Source organism: Aethalodelphis obliquidens, unplaced genomic scaffold (assembly GCF_003676395.1).
Source record: "Aethalodelphis obliquidens isolate GAN/ISIS:26980383/991018 unplaced genomic scaffold, ASM367639v1 scaffold43, whole genome shotgun sequence".
Taxonomy (NCBI): domain Eukaryota; kingdom Metazoa; phylum Chordata; class Mammalia; order Artiodactyla; family Delphinidae; genus Aethalodelphis; species Aethalodelphis obliquidens.
The window spans coordinates 15822944-15835751 of NW_020837987.1; the positions used below are offsets into that span (position 1 = coordinate 15822944).

Consider the following 12808-nt stretch of genomic DNA (forward strand, 5'->3'; position numbering starts at 1 on the left):
TTTGAGAGAGCGAGCGAGCGAGATTGATTACGTGGCTCTGGGGCTTGAGGACCAAGCCTAAAGAGAGGAAGGGAAAGGGAGATATTTACGTAGAGATCGGACAATTTACTAGGAACTGCTCTCCAAATAGAACGTACGGTTTGGGCAAAGACTTGTTGGCATGAAAAAGCATGATATGCTCAGGTAGCTAATTTTCCAGAACCGCTGAAGAGTAAAAAGGGGAGGTGGGAGACGTGCGTTCGGTAAGCAGATCCACATACCAACCTGAGGGGCGTGAGTTTTGTCCAGAGAGTAAGGCAAGTCAACACCCTTCTCTGGGCCTCGGCATAATAAGGCAGAAATGAAAGACTCACTCCTCCTCCCGCACAAAGGCTCTGGGAGTCCGCCTGCCAACCGGAGGGGGCCACTGCCTCCCAAGCCGAAACCTGCAGACTGTACTGGTTCGCCCCCGACCATGACGTCAAGCACTCCTAGCGACGCACTAGCAGAAGCTTTCTCCGGGACTCGGAGAACGGGCTTCGCCACCTCCCAATCCTGCCCCTCATTGGCTAGAAACAACTGCTCGTCTAGGACGTTGTTAGCGGCGACGTAGGCGGGCACAATCTTTGTCGCTAAGATACTACGTACTTCCGTTTTCTCCTCCCCCTCTTCGAGGCTCTGGCAAACTTAATGTCCCTTCGGCCAATGGCAAATAGGCGGTAGGCGGGACTTCATTTGTTCGGACCAAAGAAACGCAGGCTTGGCCCGGTCATTGGGCAATAACTGTGGGGCAGCCCCTGTAAAGTGGTTCGGGCGTCCCCACGCCCTCTTTTCCTCCTCACAGCCCAGCCCCTGCCTAGCCCCGTTTTAGTAAGGCGCTGGCCGCAGTCTGACAGGAACAGGACGGAGGCAAGATGGCGGCGGCCGACGGCGACGACTCGCTCTACCCCATCGCGGTGCTCATAGACGAGCTCCGCAACGAGGATGTTCAGGTCCGGAGACAACGGGGGACTTGGGGAAGACGGGAAGGGGGACCTGGGAGCACGGGCGTCCCTCGCGGAGAGGGTTCAGTGTTCGCCGAGAGTGGCGGAAGGGGGCGGCGGCCAATCAGCGTTCCACTCTTATCTCTCTCGGTCCCCGGACTCAGTGAGACGGCGCCCGGGATTGGGTGTCGGCCCAGCGGCGCGCGGGGGCGAGGGCAAGCTTGGAGGGTCCCGGGCCTTGGGGGCCGCGGCCCAGCAGGGGCTTGGACGACTGGGTCGGGGAGAGGCGAGGGGAGGGCTCGGTGATTGGCGGCGGCCCTTGAATGGCCCCTTGGGGATGGGGTGGGCGCGTGACTTGCTCCGAGTTGGGGAGGGGCCGCCTGGTTGATGGGGACCCGGATAGGTTTTCTCCCTGTAGGGGCTCAGCGCTGTGGGGTATACCCTCCAAATGGGGACTGAGATGTGAAAGCTGACTTTCTAATTCCTGCTCTCCCACCCGCCTCCACTTGTGGTGTAGACCCCGAAGGGGAGAGGGAGGCGGAAGCCCATTCCCAAGGGAGCAACTAGCTAAATTCAGCAGCAAATTACGAGGTGGAAAGTCGCCCCCCTTCTGGGAGCCTCCCATTGCGTGGGGGGTGGGCAGTGTACTAAACGGGCTAACATTTCTGGGGAGGGGGGAGGGGGCTCAGGGCCCAGAGGCCAGCCGGCGAGGGATTGAGAAGAGGTAGGGTTCTAGGGTTTGCCCATCCCAGCCCCGCCTCTCACCCGCCGAGTGACCTTGTGCCGATTACCTCACGGATCTGGGCCTCTGTTTTCCGTAAACTGCTCTAATAATAGTCCCGGTCTCATTGGGTGGTTGTGAGGGACTGAACGAGTTAATAATACGAGTCACGTAGAATGGCGCCTGGTCTGTTGTAAGGGTCCAATAAAGGCTAGCTGTAGTTATGGGGAGTGGTGACTGAAGAGTTCGCATCTGGGCCTCAATTTCCCCGTTTATAAAATTGAGCGGGTTGCACTGGCCCAGCCCCCGGCCTCTGAGGTCCCGGCGCTGTGACGCCAGTTCAGTAGTCAGACAGGCAGAGGCTGAGCTCCTGGCTCTTCCACTTCTTGCTGATTGACGTGGGCAAGTTCATCTCTCCAAGCCTCGGTTTCTTCTTCTCTCAAATAGAGGTGATTGTCTAACTCCTAGGGCTGTTGTAGGAATTCGTTGGTTCAATAGACACCTGCCACATATCAGCTGTGGTGCTGAGGGTGTGATTGATGGTGATGCCAGTTGTTATACAAGAGACAGATGTGAATCGGAACCAAGTACATTGTTCACACGTATGAGACGTTGGTGGACAGGAAACAGCAGGATGTTGTGATACTGAGTCAGTAAAAATTATTGGGCCTCTGCTCTGTGTTGGGCACTGTTCTAGGCACAGGTATACAACAGGGAAAAAGTCAGACAAAATCTGGCCTTGTGGAGCTTACCTTGTAGTGAGGGGTAAAAGACAATAAACAAGACAATAAGGAAAATACATATTATGTTAGATGGGGGTGAGTACTATGGAAAAAATAAAGGAAGCGGGTGGAGGATGCGGATTCAGAGTGGTCATTGAAGGCCTTGCTGAGAAGGTGGTGTCTGAGCAAAGATCTGAAGGGGGCAGGGGAAGGAGCCTTGAGGCTTTCTGGGCAGAGTACCCAGCAAGCACAGAGTGGGGTGGGGAAGATTCATTTTAAGACGGTCAGTCAGGGAAAACCCCTCCGAGGATGCAGAGTTTAAGACCAGAAAAAGGAGTCACCTCCCAAAAGGAGATGGGGAAGAGCCTTCCAGGAAGAGAGAGGAGACAAATAATGGCACTAGCTCTCAATCCAGGGTGATTTTTGCCTACGAGGGGACATTGGCAACATCTGGAGACATTTTTGCTTGTCACAACTGGGGAAGTGCTACTGGCGTCTAGTGGATAGAGGTCAGGGTTCTGCTAAAAGTACAATGCATAGGACCGCCTCCACCCAAACTGTCCATCGTGATGAGATTGCGAGAAGCCCTCTATGGGAAAGTCCTGAGGTAAATGTAGTGGTTTAAAAGAACACAAATTTATTATCTTACAGTTCTGGAGGTCAGTAGTCTGACACAGGTCTCACTGGGCTAAAGTCACAGTGTTGTCAGGATTATAGTCCTTTCTGGAGGCTCTAGAGGAGAATCCGTGTCTTTACCATTTTCCAGGTTCTGGAGGCTGCCTGCATTTCTTGGCTTGTGGCCCCTTTGTCCATCTCTAAAGCCAGCAGCATTGCGTCTCTGTGACCGTTCTACTGTAGTCACATCTCCTTCTGACCAGCCGGGAGAGGGTCTCTGATTTTAAGGATCCATGTGATGAGATTGGGCCCACCTGAGTAATCCAGGATTCTCCCCCCCATCTCAGGGTCCTTAACCTTGATCACACCTGCCAAGTCCCTGTTGCCATGTAAAGTGACATACAGCTTCTAGGGCTCAAGATATGGACATCTTTGGGAGGCCATTATTCTGCATACCATAGTCGCTGGGTTGCAAGGTAGAGATTGAGAGGGAAAAGTGGTAGGAGCCTGAGGATGGTGGTGAAGTGCCCTTTTTTTTTAAAAAACATTTTCAAGTAATTTAATTTTTCTTTTTGTTTATTTGTTACTTTTATTGTACTGAAGGCTGAAGGGGAATTATTTATTCAGGAAATACGTAAGGAGTGCCAGGTGCGTGCTGGCTCCCTGAGATGGGAGCGTGCTCCGTGAGTTCAGAGAATAAGGCCAGCGTGGTAGCTGCAGCACAGTGACTGGCAAAGTGGTGGCAGGTGAGGACTAATCCCGGGCTAGATCAGGTGAGGCCTGTGGACCAGTAGGGCAAAGGCTCTGGTGAGGTGGGGGAGCCAGTTCAAGGCTTTGCGTAGAGAAATGACATGTTCTGACTTCTGACTGCCGAGTAGGGGCTGGGCAGGAGCAGATAGACTTACCAGGATGCCATTGCAGAGCAGCCAGGACCAGCGCTGGCAGGCAGGTAGGGGGAAGTGGTGAGATTGGGGGTATCTTGAAAAGCAGGGTTGTTGAGATTTGCTGATGGATTGGATGCACCGTGGGGAGTGATGTGGAAGGAGAAGTCAAGGATGACTGAGATTTGAATCCCAGCTCTACCGGTTTGCTCCCTTTGTGCCCTGCACCAGTGCCTTCCCCTTTTGGGGGTCCAGATTCCTCATCTGTAAGGAATAATGATGAGGAAGCACCATCTACCTGGTTGAGAAGTTGCAGTGGAATTGGCATGTTAAGTGACTGCCTCAGAGAAGGCGTTCAGTAAGTGATGACCTTGTTCAGTTATCGTGGTAGCTTGTGGTTTTATACTTGGGAAAGTGAGCTGCAAAGAGATCACCTCCCCAGCCAGTAAGAGGCGGTGGCTGGATTGCATTATCTCAGGGGTGTTTGGGGCACCATGTTTCTTAAAATGTGGTCCACTGGTTGAGAGGCCAGGTTTCTATGTTATTAATACTGTCTCTGCCTCAGTTTTCTCATCTATAAAAGGGAATAGGGAATTCCCTGTCGGTCCAGTGGTTGGGACTCGGCACTTTCACTGCTGTGGGCCCAGGGTTCAGTCCCTATTTGGGGAACCAGGATCCTTCAAGCTGCGTGGCTTGGCAAAAAAAAAAAGAAAAGGAAAAAAATGGGAATAATTTTTAATTTAGCAGTTCAGAGGGGTGTTGCGAGGATTAAATAGGTTAGTACGTGGAAAATGCTTAGAACAGTGCTTGATGTATTTTAAGTTTTCATTAAATGTCTGCTGGTGGTGGTGGTGAAATAACAAGGGCCTCAATTGTCCGAGGTGAGGTGCTACAGGCATTTTAAAAGCTATTCTTCTAATGGTTACTCTAGAGCAGCAGTTCTTACCAGGGGACAGATGTCTGAGGATATATTTGGTTGTCACGACTGGTGGGGGGAGTGCTGCAGGCAGCTAGTTGGGGAGAGACCAGGGATGCTGCCTGACATCCCGCGCTGCCCAGGCCCTTCCCCACCGCAGAGGATGGCCCAGGGGTCAGTGGTGCCAAGGTTGAGAAACCCTGCTGTATGCCAGCCTGCTAAGTGTTTTGTGTGCATTCGTTGAGTCTTCACAAAACACATCTGAGATAGGTGCTAGTTTTCTTTCCAGTAAATGTTTTTTGATTGTCAAATTTCAAACAACAGAGAAAATAGTACCAAATCCAGATTCAGCAGTTTTTTAAAAGTTTTACCACATTTTTTCACCTGTCCCTCATCCTTCTCCCCTCCCCCCCTTTTTTTTTTTGCTGAGTATTTTAAAAATAAATCCCAGGCCCCAGATATTTTCTCCTACGTGTTTCATTATGCACCTATAAAGCAACAGACATTTAATAACCACAGTGCCGTTATCACAGCTAACAAAGTTTTTACAGTGATTCTTTGGTATCATCTAGTAGTCGGTTCATAATCAGATTTCTCTGATTGTTCCAGAAATGTTCTTTTACAGTTAGCTTGTTTAAATTAAATCAGATTCTGAACGTGACTATGAATCTTCAGTCTGAAATTCTTCCCTTTTTTTAAAGGGCTTCAAATGCTTGGCTTATTTATGTATTTTTGGCTGTGTTGGGTCTTCATTTCTGTGCGAGGGCTTTCTCTGGTTGTGGCAAGCGGGGGCCACTCTTCATCGCGGTGCACGGGCCTCTCACTATCGCAGCCTCTCTTGTTGCGGACCACAGGCTCCAGATGCGCAGGCTCAGTAATTGTGGCTCACGGGCCCAGTTGCTCCGCGGCATGTGGGATCTTCCCAGACCAGGGCTCGAACGTGTGTCCCCTGCATTAGCAGGCAGATTCTCAACCACTGCGCCACCAGGGAAGCCCTCTTCCCATTTTTTACATAAGGCTACTCAGTCATTGTCACACCACCCAGTAAATACTGAAACTAGGACTTAGCCAAGGGCACTGGATTTCAGGGCAGCACTCTTCACCACCGAGTTGGGCCCCTGTGGGCACAGCGTGTAGGCCCAGAGGAGGCAGTGCCATGGGTGGACGCATTCCAGGGTTTCAGATCCTGGACTGGCCACTTTACAAGTTACTCAACTCTTCTGGGCCTTGATTTTCTTGTTAAATGAGGAAAAGGGTGGAAGACACACCTGGCAGGGCTGTTGTGAGGATTAAGTGAGATAAAATGTAAGGACAGCAGGTATTCACCATGGTCAAAGACATCGTGGCAGCATGCCCGTGTCCTCATCTTAGAAATATGACAGCACAGGCTCCGACTTCTTTTCAAGGAGTACATGGGGATTTGAAGCAGAACTTAGGAATAAGGCTGCCCTCTGAGAGTTTAAAAAGAAGTTGGTATAGGGTGATGGTGAAGAACATGGGTTCAAGTTTCAGGCTCTGCCATGCCTTCACTGGGGGACCTGCATTTTTAAAAACTTGAAAAATACTTATATTTTTGCTTTTTGATGTGCCCAGCCCAGTACTAGGTTCAGGAATCACCAGTTGGTAGTAGTCGTGTCCCTTCTTCATCCCAGAGGCAAGTCACCTTCCAAAAGGGGGAACAGGCACATCCATAAATAATTATAACACCAGGCAAACTGCTAGGGAAGTATTTGTTTGTGCTGCAGTTTCCAAGGACGTGGTGAGATTACTTTTTCTGTTTCAGTTTACCTTTTTCTTTACCCTGCTCAAGAAATACAAATATGTGAGAAATAACGATGAGAATAATGGTTAACACTTGGGTGCTTGCTACGTGCCGGGCTCTGTCTCTGTGTCTTCCTTATTTGATTGTCCCAGCAATCCTGTGAGGCAGGCATTGTTGTAATAACCATCTTACAGTGAGGAAGCTCAAGCTTTGAGGTGCCTGGGATTTATCTGGAGACCCTTAGCTGATTGGTGAAGCCAGAGTACTGGCTCCTTCGTTACTTTAAAAAAGAAAAAAGCTCCAGAAAGAGAGATTGTGGGGCCCATTTCACTCTTGGGTGATGCAGAACTTTTCACACCCATCCACCCACACATACCCACACACATTATGTTCATTTAAAAACATGATTCTTCATGGAATGAGGTGGAAGGATGTTTAGGACTTTTTTTTTTTTTTTTTTTTTGGCTCTGTTGGGTCTTCATTGCTGCGTGCAGCCTTTCTCTAGTTGTGGCCAGTGGGGGCTACTCTTTGTTGTGGTGCATGAGCTTCTTATTGCGGTGGCTTCTCGTTGCAGAGCACGGGCTCTAGACGCGTGGGCTCTAGAGCGCAGGCTCAGTAGTTGTGGCGCACAGGCTTAGTTGCTCTGCAGCATGTGGGATCTTCCCGGACCAGGGATCGAACCCGTGTCCTTTGCATTGGCAGGCGGATTCTTAACCACTGTGCCACCAGGGAAGTCCCGATGTTTAGGACTTGATAGAAGGTGAAGAGGCACTTGTGTGGCCCACTGAGCATTTTCCCCGGGCTTAGGGTCACTGTTAAAGCACCCATGTTGCAGACCCCTCCACACTGCTCATTATCAGCCACGAGCTCTACCAAACAGTAACAGTTCGGAGCATATTCCTCCAGATTCTTTTGGACTCTTACTCTTTGCCAGGCGCTCTCCTGGGATTTTGGGGCACAGAGTACAGAAGACAGAGTCCCTGCCCTTGTGAAGCCCACATTCTAGTGGGGAAGGATAAACAGTGAACAAAGAAGAACAGTTGACCCTTGAACAACACGGATTTGAACTGTGCAGGTCCACTTATGTGGGTTGTTTTCAGTAGTAAATACTACAGTGCTACATGATCTACACTTGGTTGAATCCACAGATGGGAAGCTTCAGATATGGAGGGACCAGTATAAGTTATACTCAGGTTTTCAGCTGCGGAGAGGGTGGGCACCCCTAACCCTCATGTTCAAGGATCAGCTGCATATGTCGGAAGTGATGAGTTAAGATGTATAGAGAGTGACGGGGGCATGCTGGTTTACCCAGGGTAGTCATTGGTGAGGATTAAGCAGGGGCGTGAATGCAGTGAGAGGGCCCTGGGCTGTCTGTGGGGAAGGGTGTTTCAGGCTGAGGAAGCAGCAAGTCAGCAAGTGTGAAGACCTGGGCTAACAATACGTTTGCATTTTAGTTACTGTCAAGGGAACCACTGTGACAGGAACCCAGGGAGCAAGAGGAGGGCGTGGGAAGTGAGGGTGGATCCGTGGACAGGGACCACGTCATGTTGGGCCTTGTAGTCCATAGGAGGGCCTTCGGACTGGCTTGTGGAGGGAATATGTACTACCTGTGGGCTCATACTGTACGTGGTCATGTCAGGGAAGCTCCATGGCTTGAACGTGACGTGGGTTTTAAAAAGTGAGTAGTGTTTCTATGTGGATGTAGTGGTGGGAAGGGAGATTTTATTTATTATGTCTCATGTACTAGCCTGAGGACTGCTGGGGATGCAGGCATCCCCAGCCCATGGTGATAAACGTGGCCATGGAACCATAGATGACCAGTGTGGTAGGTCTTGGTGGGGACATGCTTGGGGACAGTGCACAGTGAACTCCTATGGCTACAACTGGATGAAGGGACAGTGAAGGTTTCTTATTGATTTTAATAGCTGCTCTCTCAGGAACGTTCCAGAGAACTCAACCAACAGTCATTTAAATAAGGGTTCACTTTTGCCTCATATAACAAGTTCAGCAGCTCAAGGATATCACAGAATTGGGTTAGAGCGTGCAGTTCTTTTGACCTGCTTCGTGTGGTCACGAGATTGCTGCATCAGCTGCTGTCTTACGTCCTCGTGGAACCACACTGAAAGCAGGGGCCGACTGGGGCAAGGAGCCGGTTCTTGTCCTCCTCCCTTTTGTCAAAGAGGAAAATCTTTCCTGGAAGCTCCTTGGCCAATTTGTCCTTATGTCTTTGTTTCCAGAACTAGGTCATTGACTGGGTTAGTTGGGATTAAGGTTGGCTGTAAATTACAGGAAAATTCTATAAATATGTGAGACTTAAATGAGCTTGAAGTTTATTTCTGACTCACAGTCAAAAAGTCTGGTGGCAATCCAAGCTGGTGTGGCACTCTAGGTGTTAGGGTCCCAGGCTCTTACACATTGTTCTCTGTTTGGCCTCCATCCTGCCCTCCCCATTCTCAGGTTATCTCAAGACCCCAAGATGGCTGCTGAAGCCCCAGCCATCATAGCCCCATTCTAAACAGGAAGGAAGGATGAAGGATATGACCCCGTCTCCCCATAAGGACACTTCTAGAAGTCACACACACCATTCCCACTGGCCAGACATTAGTCTCATGGTCATATCCAAATGCACAGGTGATTCAGAAATATCTTTGCCGAGGGTTCATGTGCACAGGTGAAAACCAGAGGTTACGAGTGGCAGTATAGCCCAGTGCAGGAGCTCTTAACCTGGGGCCCATCTGGCATTCAGGTCCAAGAATTTGGATGAGAAAAATAACATCTTTATTTTCACCAGTCCCTAACTCAAATTTAACTTCTATTATGAATTACATTTATACGTACTAGTATATTATAGCGTATTATAAATAGTGTTAGCAAAACCTATGACTCTGTCACCAGTGGTAATCATGAATCTTCAGAGCTCATTTCAGCTGTTGCAGATACTTCTAGTGCTGTTTATGCTCACCTCTGTTTCAAAATTGTGATCATTTAAAAACCTGCTAAGGGGTTCATAGTGCACCCCCCAACTGAAAAACACCAGAAAACAGAAATACGAATTGATAGTATTGGCTCAGAGCCAAGTGGCTGGGGTTCAAATCTTGCCACCTGAGAGCTGTGTGAGGTTTTGTTTTCTCTGCCCCAAAATGGGTGATCCTGTGTTTACCTCAGAGTTGTGAGGATCAAATGAGTGAAAACATTGGCACCTAGAACACTGCCTGGCACATAGTGAGTACCAAGGAAATGTTTGTAATTATTACTCTGTCACCGTGAGAGAAGGGAAACGAGACGTCGGTGGACAGCTAGCCAGCTGCTGCATGTGTCCTTGATACGTGGACGAAAATCAGGGTGCCGTCAACCGAGCAAGGTTGCCATAGCTGCCATTACTCACCTTCCTCTGGTGCAAGGCTGTTCCAGTATCATGTCACTTTGTACTCACAAAGCACAAAGGATAGGTATTATTACAGTCCCCCATTTCACAGATGAGAAAATTGAGACTCAAAAAGGTACAAAGAGTGGCCCAAGTTCCCACAGCTAATGTGAAAAGCAGCTTAGCCTTGAACCCAGATAGTGTATCTAAAGCCCGCCCTGTTGCTGCCTTTCTTAAGCGTTCACGGTGCCATTTATGCCAAAGAAACCAGCAGCTATTCTTAAAACCAAAAGCAGAATCTCCAGAGACGGCAGTGGAAGGAAGGGGGCTGTCCACCATGGAAGAGTTGGCCTGATTCTCCTGGGCCGGTTCCCTGGGCATCGTTCCTAAATGACAGTGTGATGTTGAGATTAATAAGAGTCAGGGCATCTGGCTTCTGGACACGGCTCTGCACCTTTCCACCAAGTGACAGCTTCTCTGCACATCAGCGTGCTTACCTTTAAAAGGGAGGATTCTAGTAACAATACCCACCTCAGAGCACAGTTCTAAGGAGTGAATGTATTAATTATCCACGCCAAGCACATAGTAAGCAATCAGTAAATGCTAGCGGCTATTGTTACTGTCATTATGATTATCCCCTGCCAGCATCCTGTGCCCTGGACCACGTGTGCTTTTCCATGTAGCCCAGCTGAGAGAAGAACACAGAGATTCAACTTGGAGGTGACAGAGAAACAGGCAACTAAGTCAATACTTACTCTGATATACTCTTGAGGACAATTTCAAACGTACAGAACATCAAAGGACTAGTACAAGGGCCAGAAAACTACAGCGTGTGGGCCAGATTCTGCCCCGCAGCCTTGCAGGTGTAGTTTTATTGGAATGCAGTCATGCCCACTTGCTTACATATTGTCTGGGTCTTTGGCTGTTTTTGTGCTACAGAGACACAGTTGAGTGGTTGAGATAGAGACCGAGTGGCCTGCAAAGCTGAAAATACTTCCTGGCAATTTACAGAAAGTCTGCCCACCTCTAGACCGGTACAGCGAGCACCTGTGTGCTTACCGCTCAGATTCAGGGAGTGTTCGTGTTCACCATCTTGAGTCGTTTATCTGTTTCTGTAGGTCTGTCTTTATATACATTTAATTTTGGGCTAAAAATAAGATGCAGGCCTTGTAGTACTTAATCTGAAGATCCTTTTACTACCAGGATGGTGAGTGCTTGGACTACCTCAAGCCCAGGTGGTCCAAAAACCCAGTGACGTGGTATGAAAAGTGCGTTGTGTGTGTTTTTCTGAGGTGAGGCCACCATAGCATTTCTTGAGGTTCTCATCATTGTGATTCCCAAAGAGAGTCTTAAACCCCTTAAACCAGAGGGGATGCAGGACGCCAGTCACTTGCAGACCTGTTCGCAGCTGCGTGGGGCCTGGGAAAGAATAGGCTGGGGGAGCCCGTGCTGCTCTCCTTGACCTGGTCCCTCCTCATTCTTTCCTTCCTTCCGGGAGGAGGATTCCCGCTTGGCCTGGCGCGGCTTACTCACCCTTGAGGGCGTCGCCTTCCACTCACACACATGAGCTCACTGCCTTCCGGCCGCAGCCGAGCAGCCCTGTTGTCAGGATGGAGACACAGGAAGAGAGGTTTCCCAGTCAGATGGCAGCAGCTGGGGCTGGGTCTCAGTGCTCGCTCAGGCAGCTTTCTGCGCCTCCATGGTGGTGGAGAGGTGGCTAGTCATGCCCCCGGGGACGAGAGGATCGAATGTGGTCCTAACACCAACAGGCTGAGCCTGGGACCCGCTGTGTGTCAGCGGAGTGTGTGAGATTCCGAGGGTCACCACAGCAAAGCATCACATCTTTGGTAGCTTCAAACAGCCACGAGTGTTCTCTCTCAGTTCTGGAAGCCAGAAGTCTGAGATCAAGGTGTCAGTAGTGTTGGTTCCTTCGAGAGGCTGTGAGAAGACCTGTCACCCCGAGCTTCTGGTGGCTGCCCGCCATTATAGTATTGTTTGTTCTGTTGTCACTGTTAGCCAACAGTCCTGGTTGCGATCCCGCTCTACACCATCTGAGCTGTGTGGCCCTTGCAGGGGACTTTCATTCCCTGAGCCCGTTTCCTCTCCTCTGGGGCAGGGCTTGTAACCCTCTGCTTGTCGTGAGAGTTAAGTGAGACAGTGCGAGTGAGTGCTTGGGCTGGGGCCGGGCCCAGAGTAAGCTGGGAACGTGGCTACCGCTGTTAGAGTCCAAGGCTCAGTGTGTTAGCCTTGCTGAGCGCAGGAGCGGGCAGAAGCAGGAGGGTGGGGACGGTGGGGAGGCGGGTGCAGTGTCGGACAGGGTGGTCCTCGAAAGTGCCACGAGGGGTGTTGGCTCAGTGAGACCCGCCGGATGCTTTTGCTGAGGCTGCTGCTGCCATCGTAATTTAATGACCCAGGGTCACAGAGTGACTTGGTAGACTTGCCAAGTTATTACTCAGCACCCCACACATGCTTAGCAAGGCTTCCAGGGGCTGACTGGGTCCAGAGGTGTCAGACTCCCTTAAGTCTGGACTTGCTAACATTCTCCCTTCCTTTTCTCGTTCTGTCATTAGCTTCGCCTCAACAGCATCAAGAAGCTGTCCACCATCGCCTTGGCCCTCGGGGTTGAAAGGACCCGCAGTGAGCTTCTGCCCTTCCTTACAGGTACGGGTCCTCCTGGGGCCCAGGTCAATTGGGGGCTCCTGGGGGTGGTTCCTGCCAGGTAAGAGAAGCCCCTCTGGATTTAACAAGCTGTTTGTGAGTGCCGTGTGCCGGGTGCTGGGGCTGGGGCAGGGACTGGTGAAAAGCGCTCTGGAGGCAGATAGAGCCAGGTTTGAATCGAAGCTCCAGTGACTTTAGGCGAGTTAC

The 12808-nt window shown here is 50.2% G+C and overlaps 1 protein-coding gene across 1 annotated transcript in view; it reads left to right on the top strand.

Moving 5' to 3' along the window:
• The first annotated feature begins 600 nt into the window (after positions 1 to 600).
• The window catches only part of PPP2R1A (protein phosphatase 2 scaffold subunit Aalpha), a 33042-nt gene continuing 20834 nt past the window's right edge, over positions 601 to 12808 (top strand). The window contains exons 1-2 of the mRNA XM_027079220.1: positions 601 to 971; positions 12514 to 12604. Coding sequence (XP_026935021.1) covers positions 894 to 971; positions 12514 to 12604 — 169 coding nt within the window. The 5' untranslated portion in view covers positions 601 to 893. The remainder of the gene's footprint in view (positions 972 to 12513; positions 12605 to 12808) is intronic.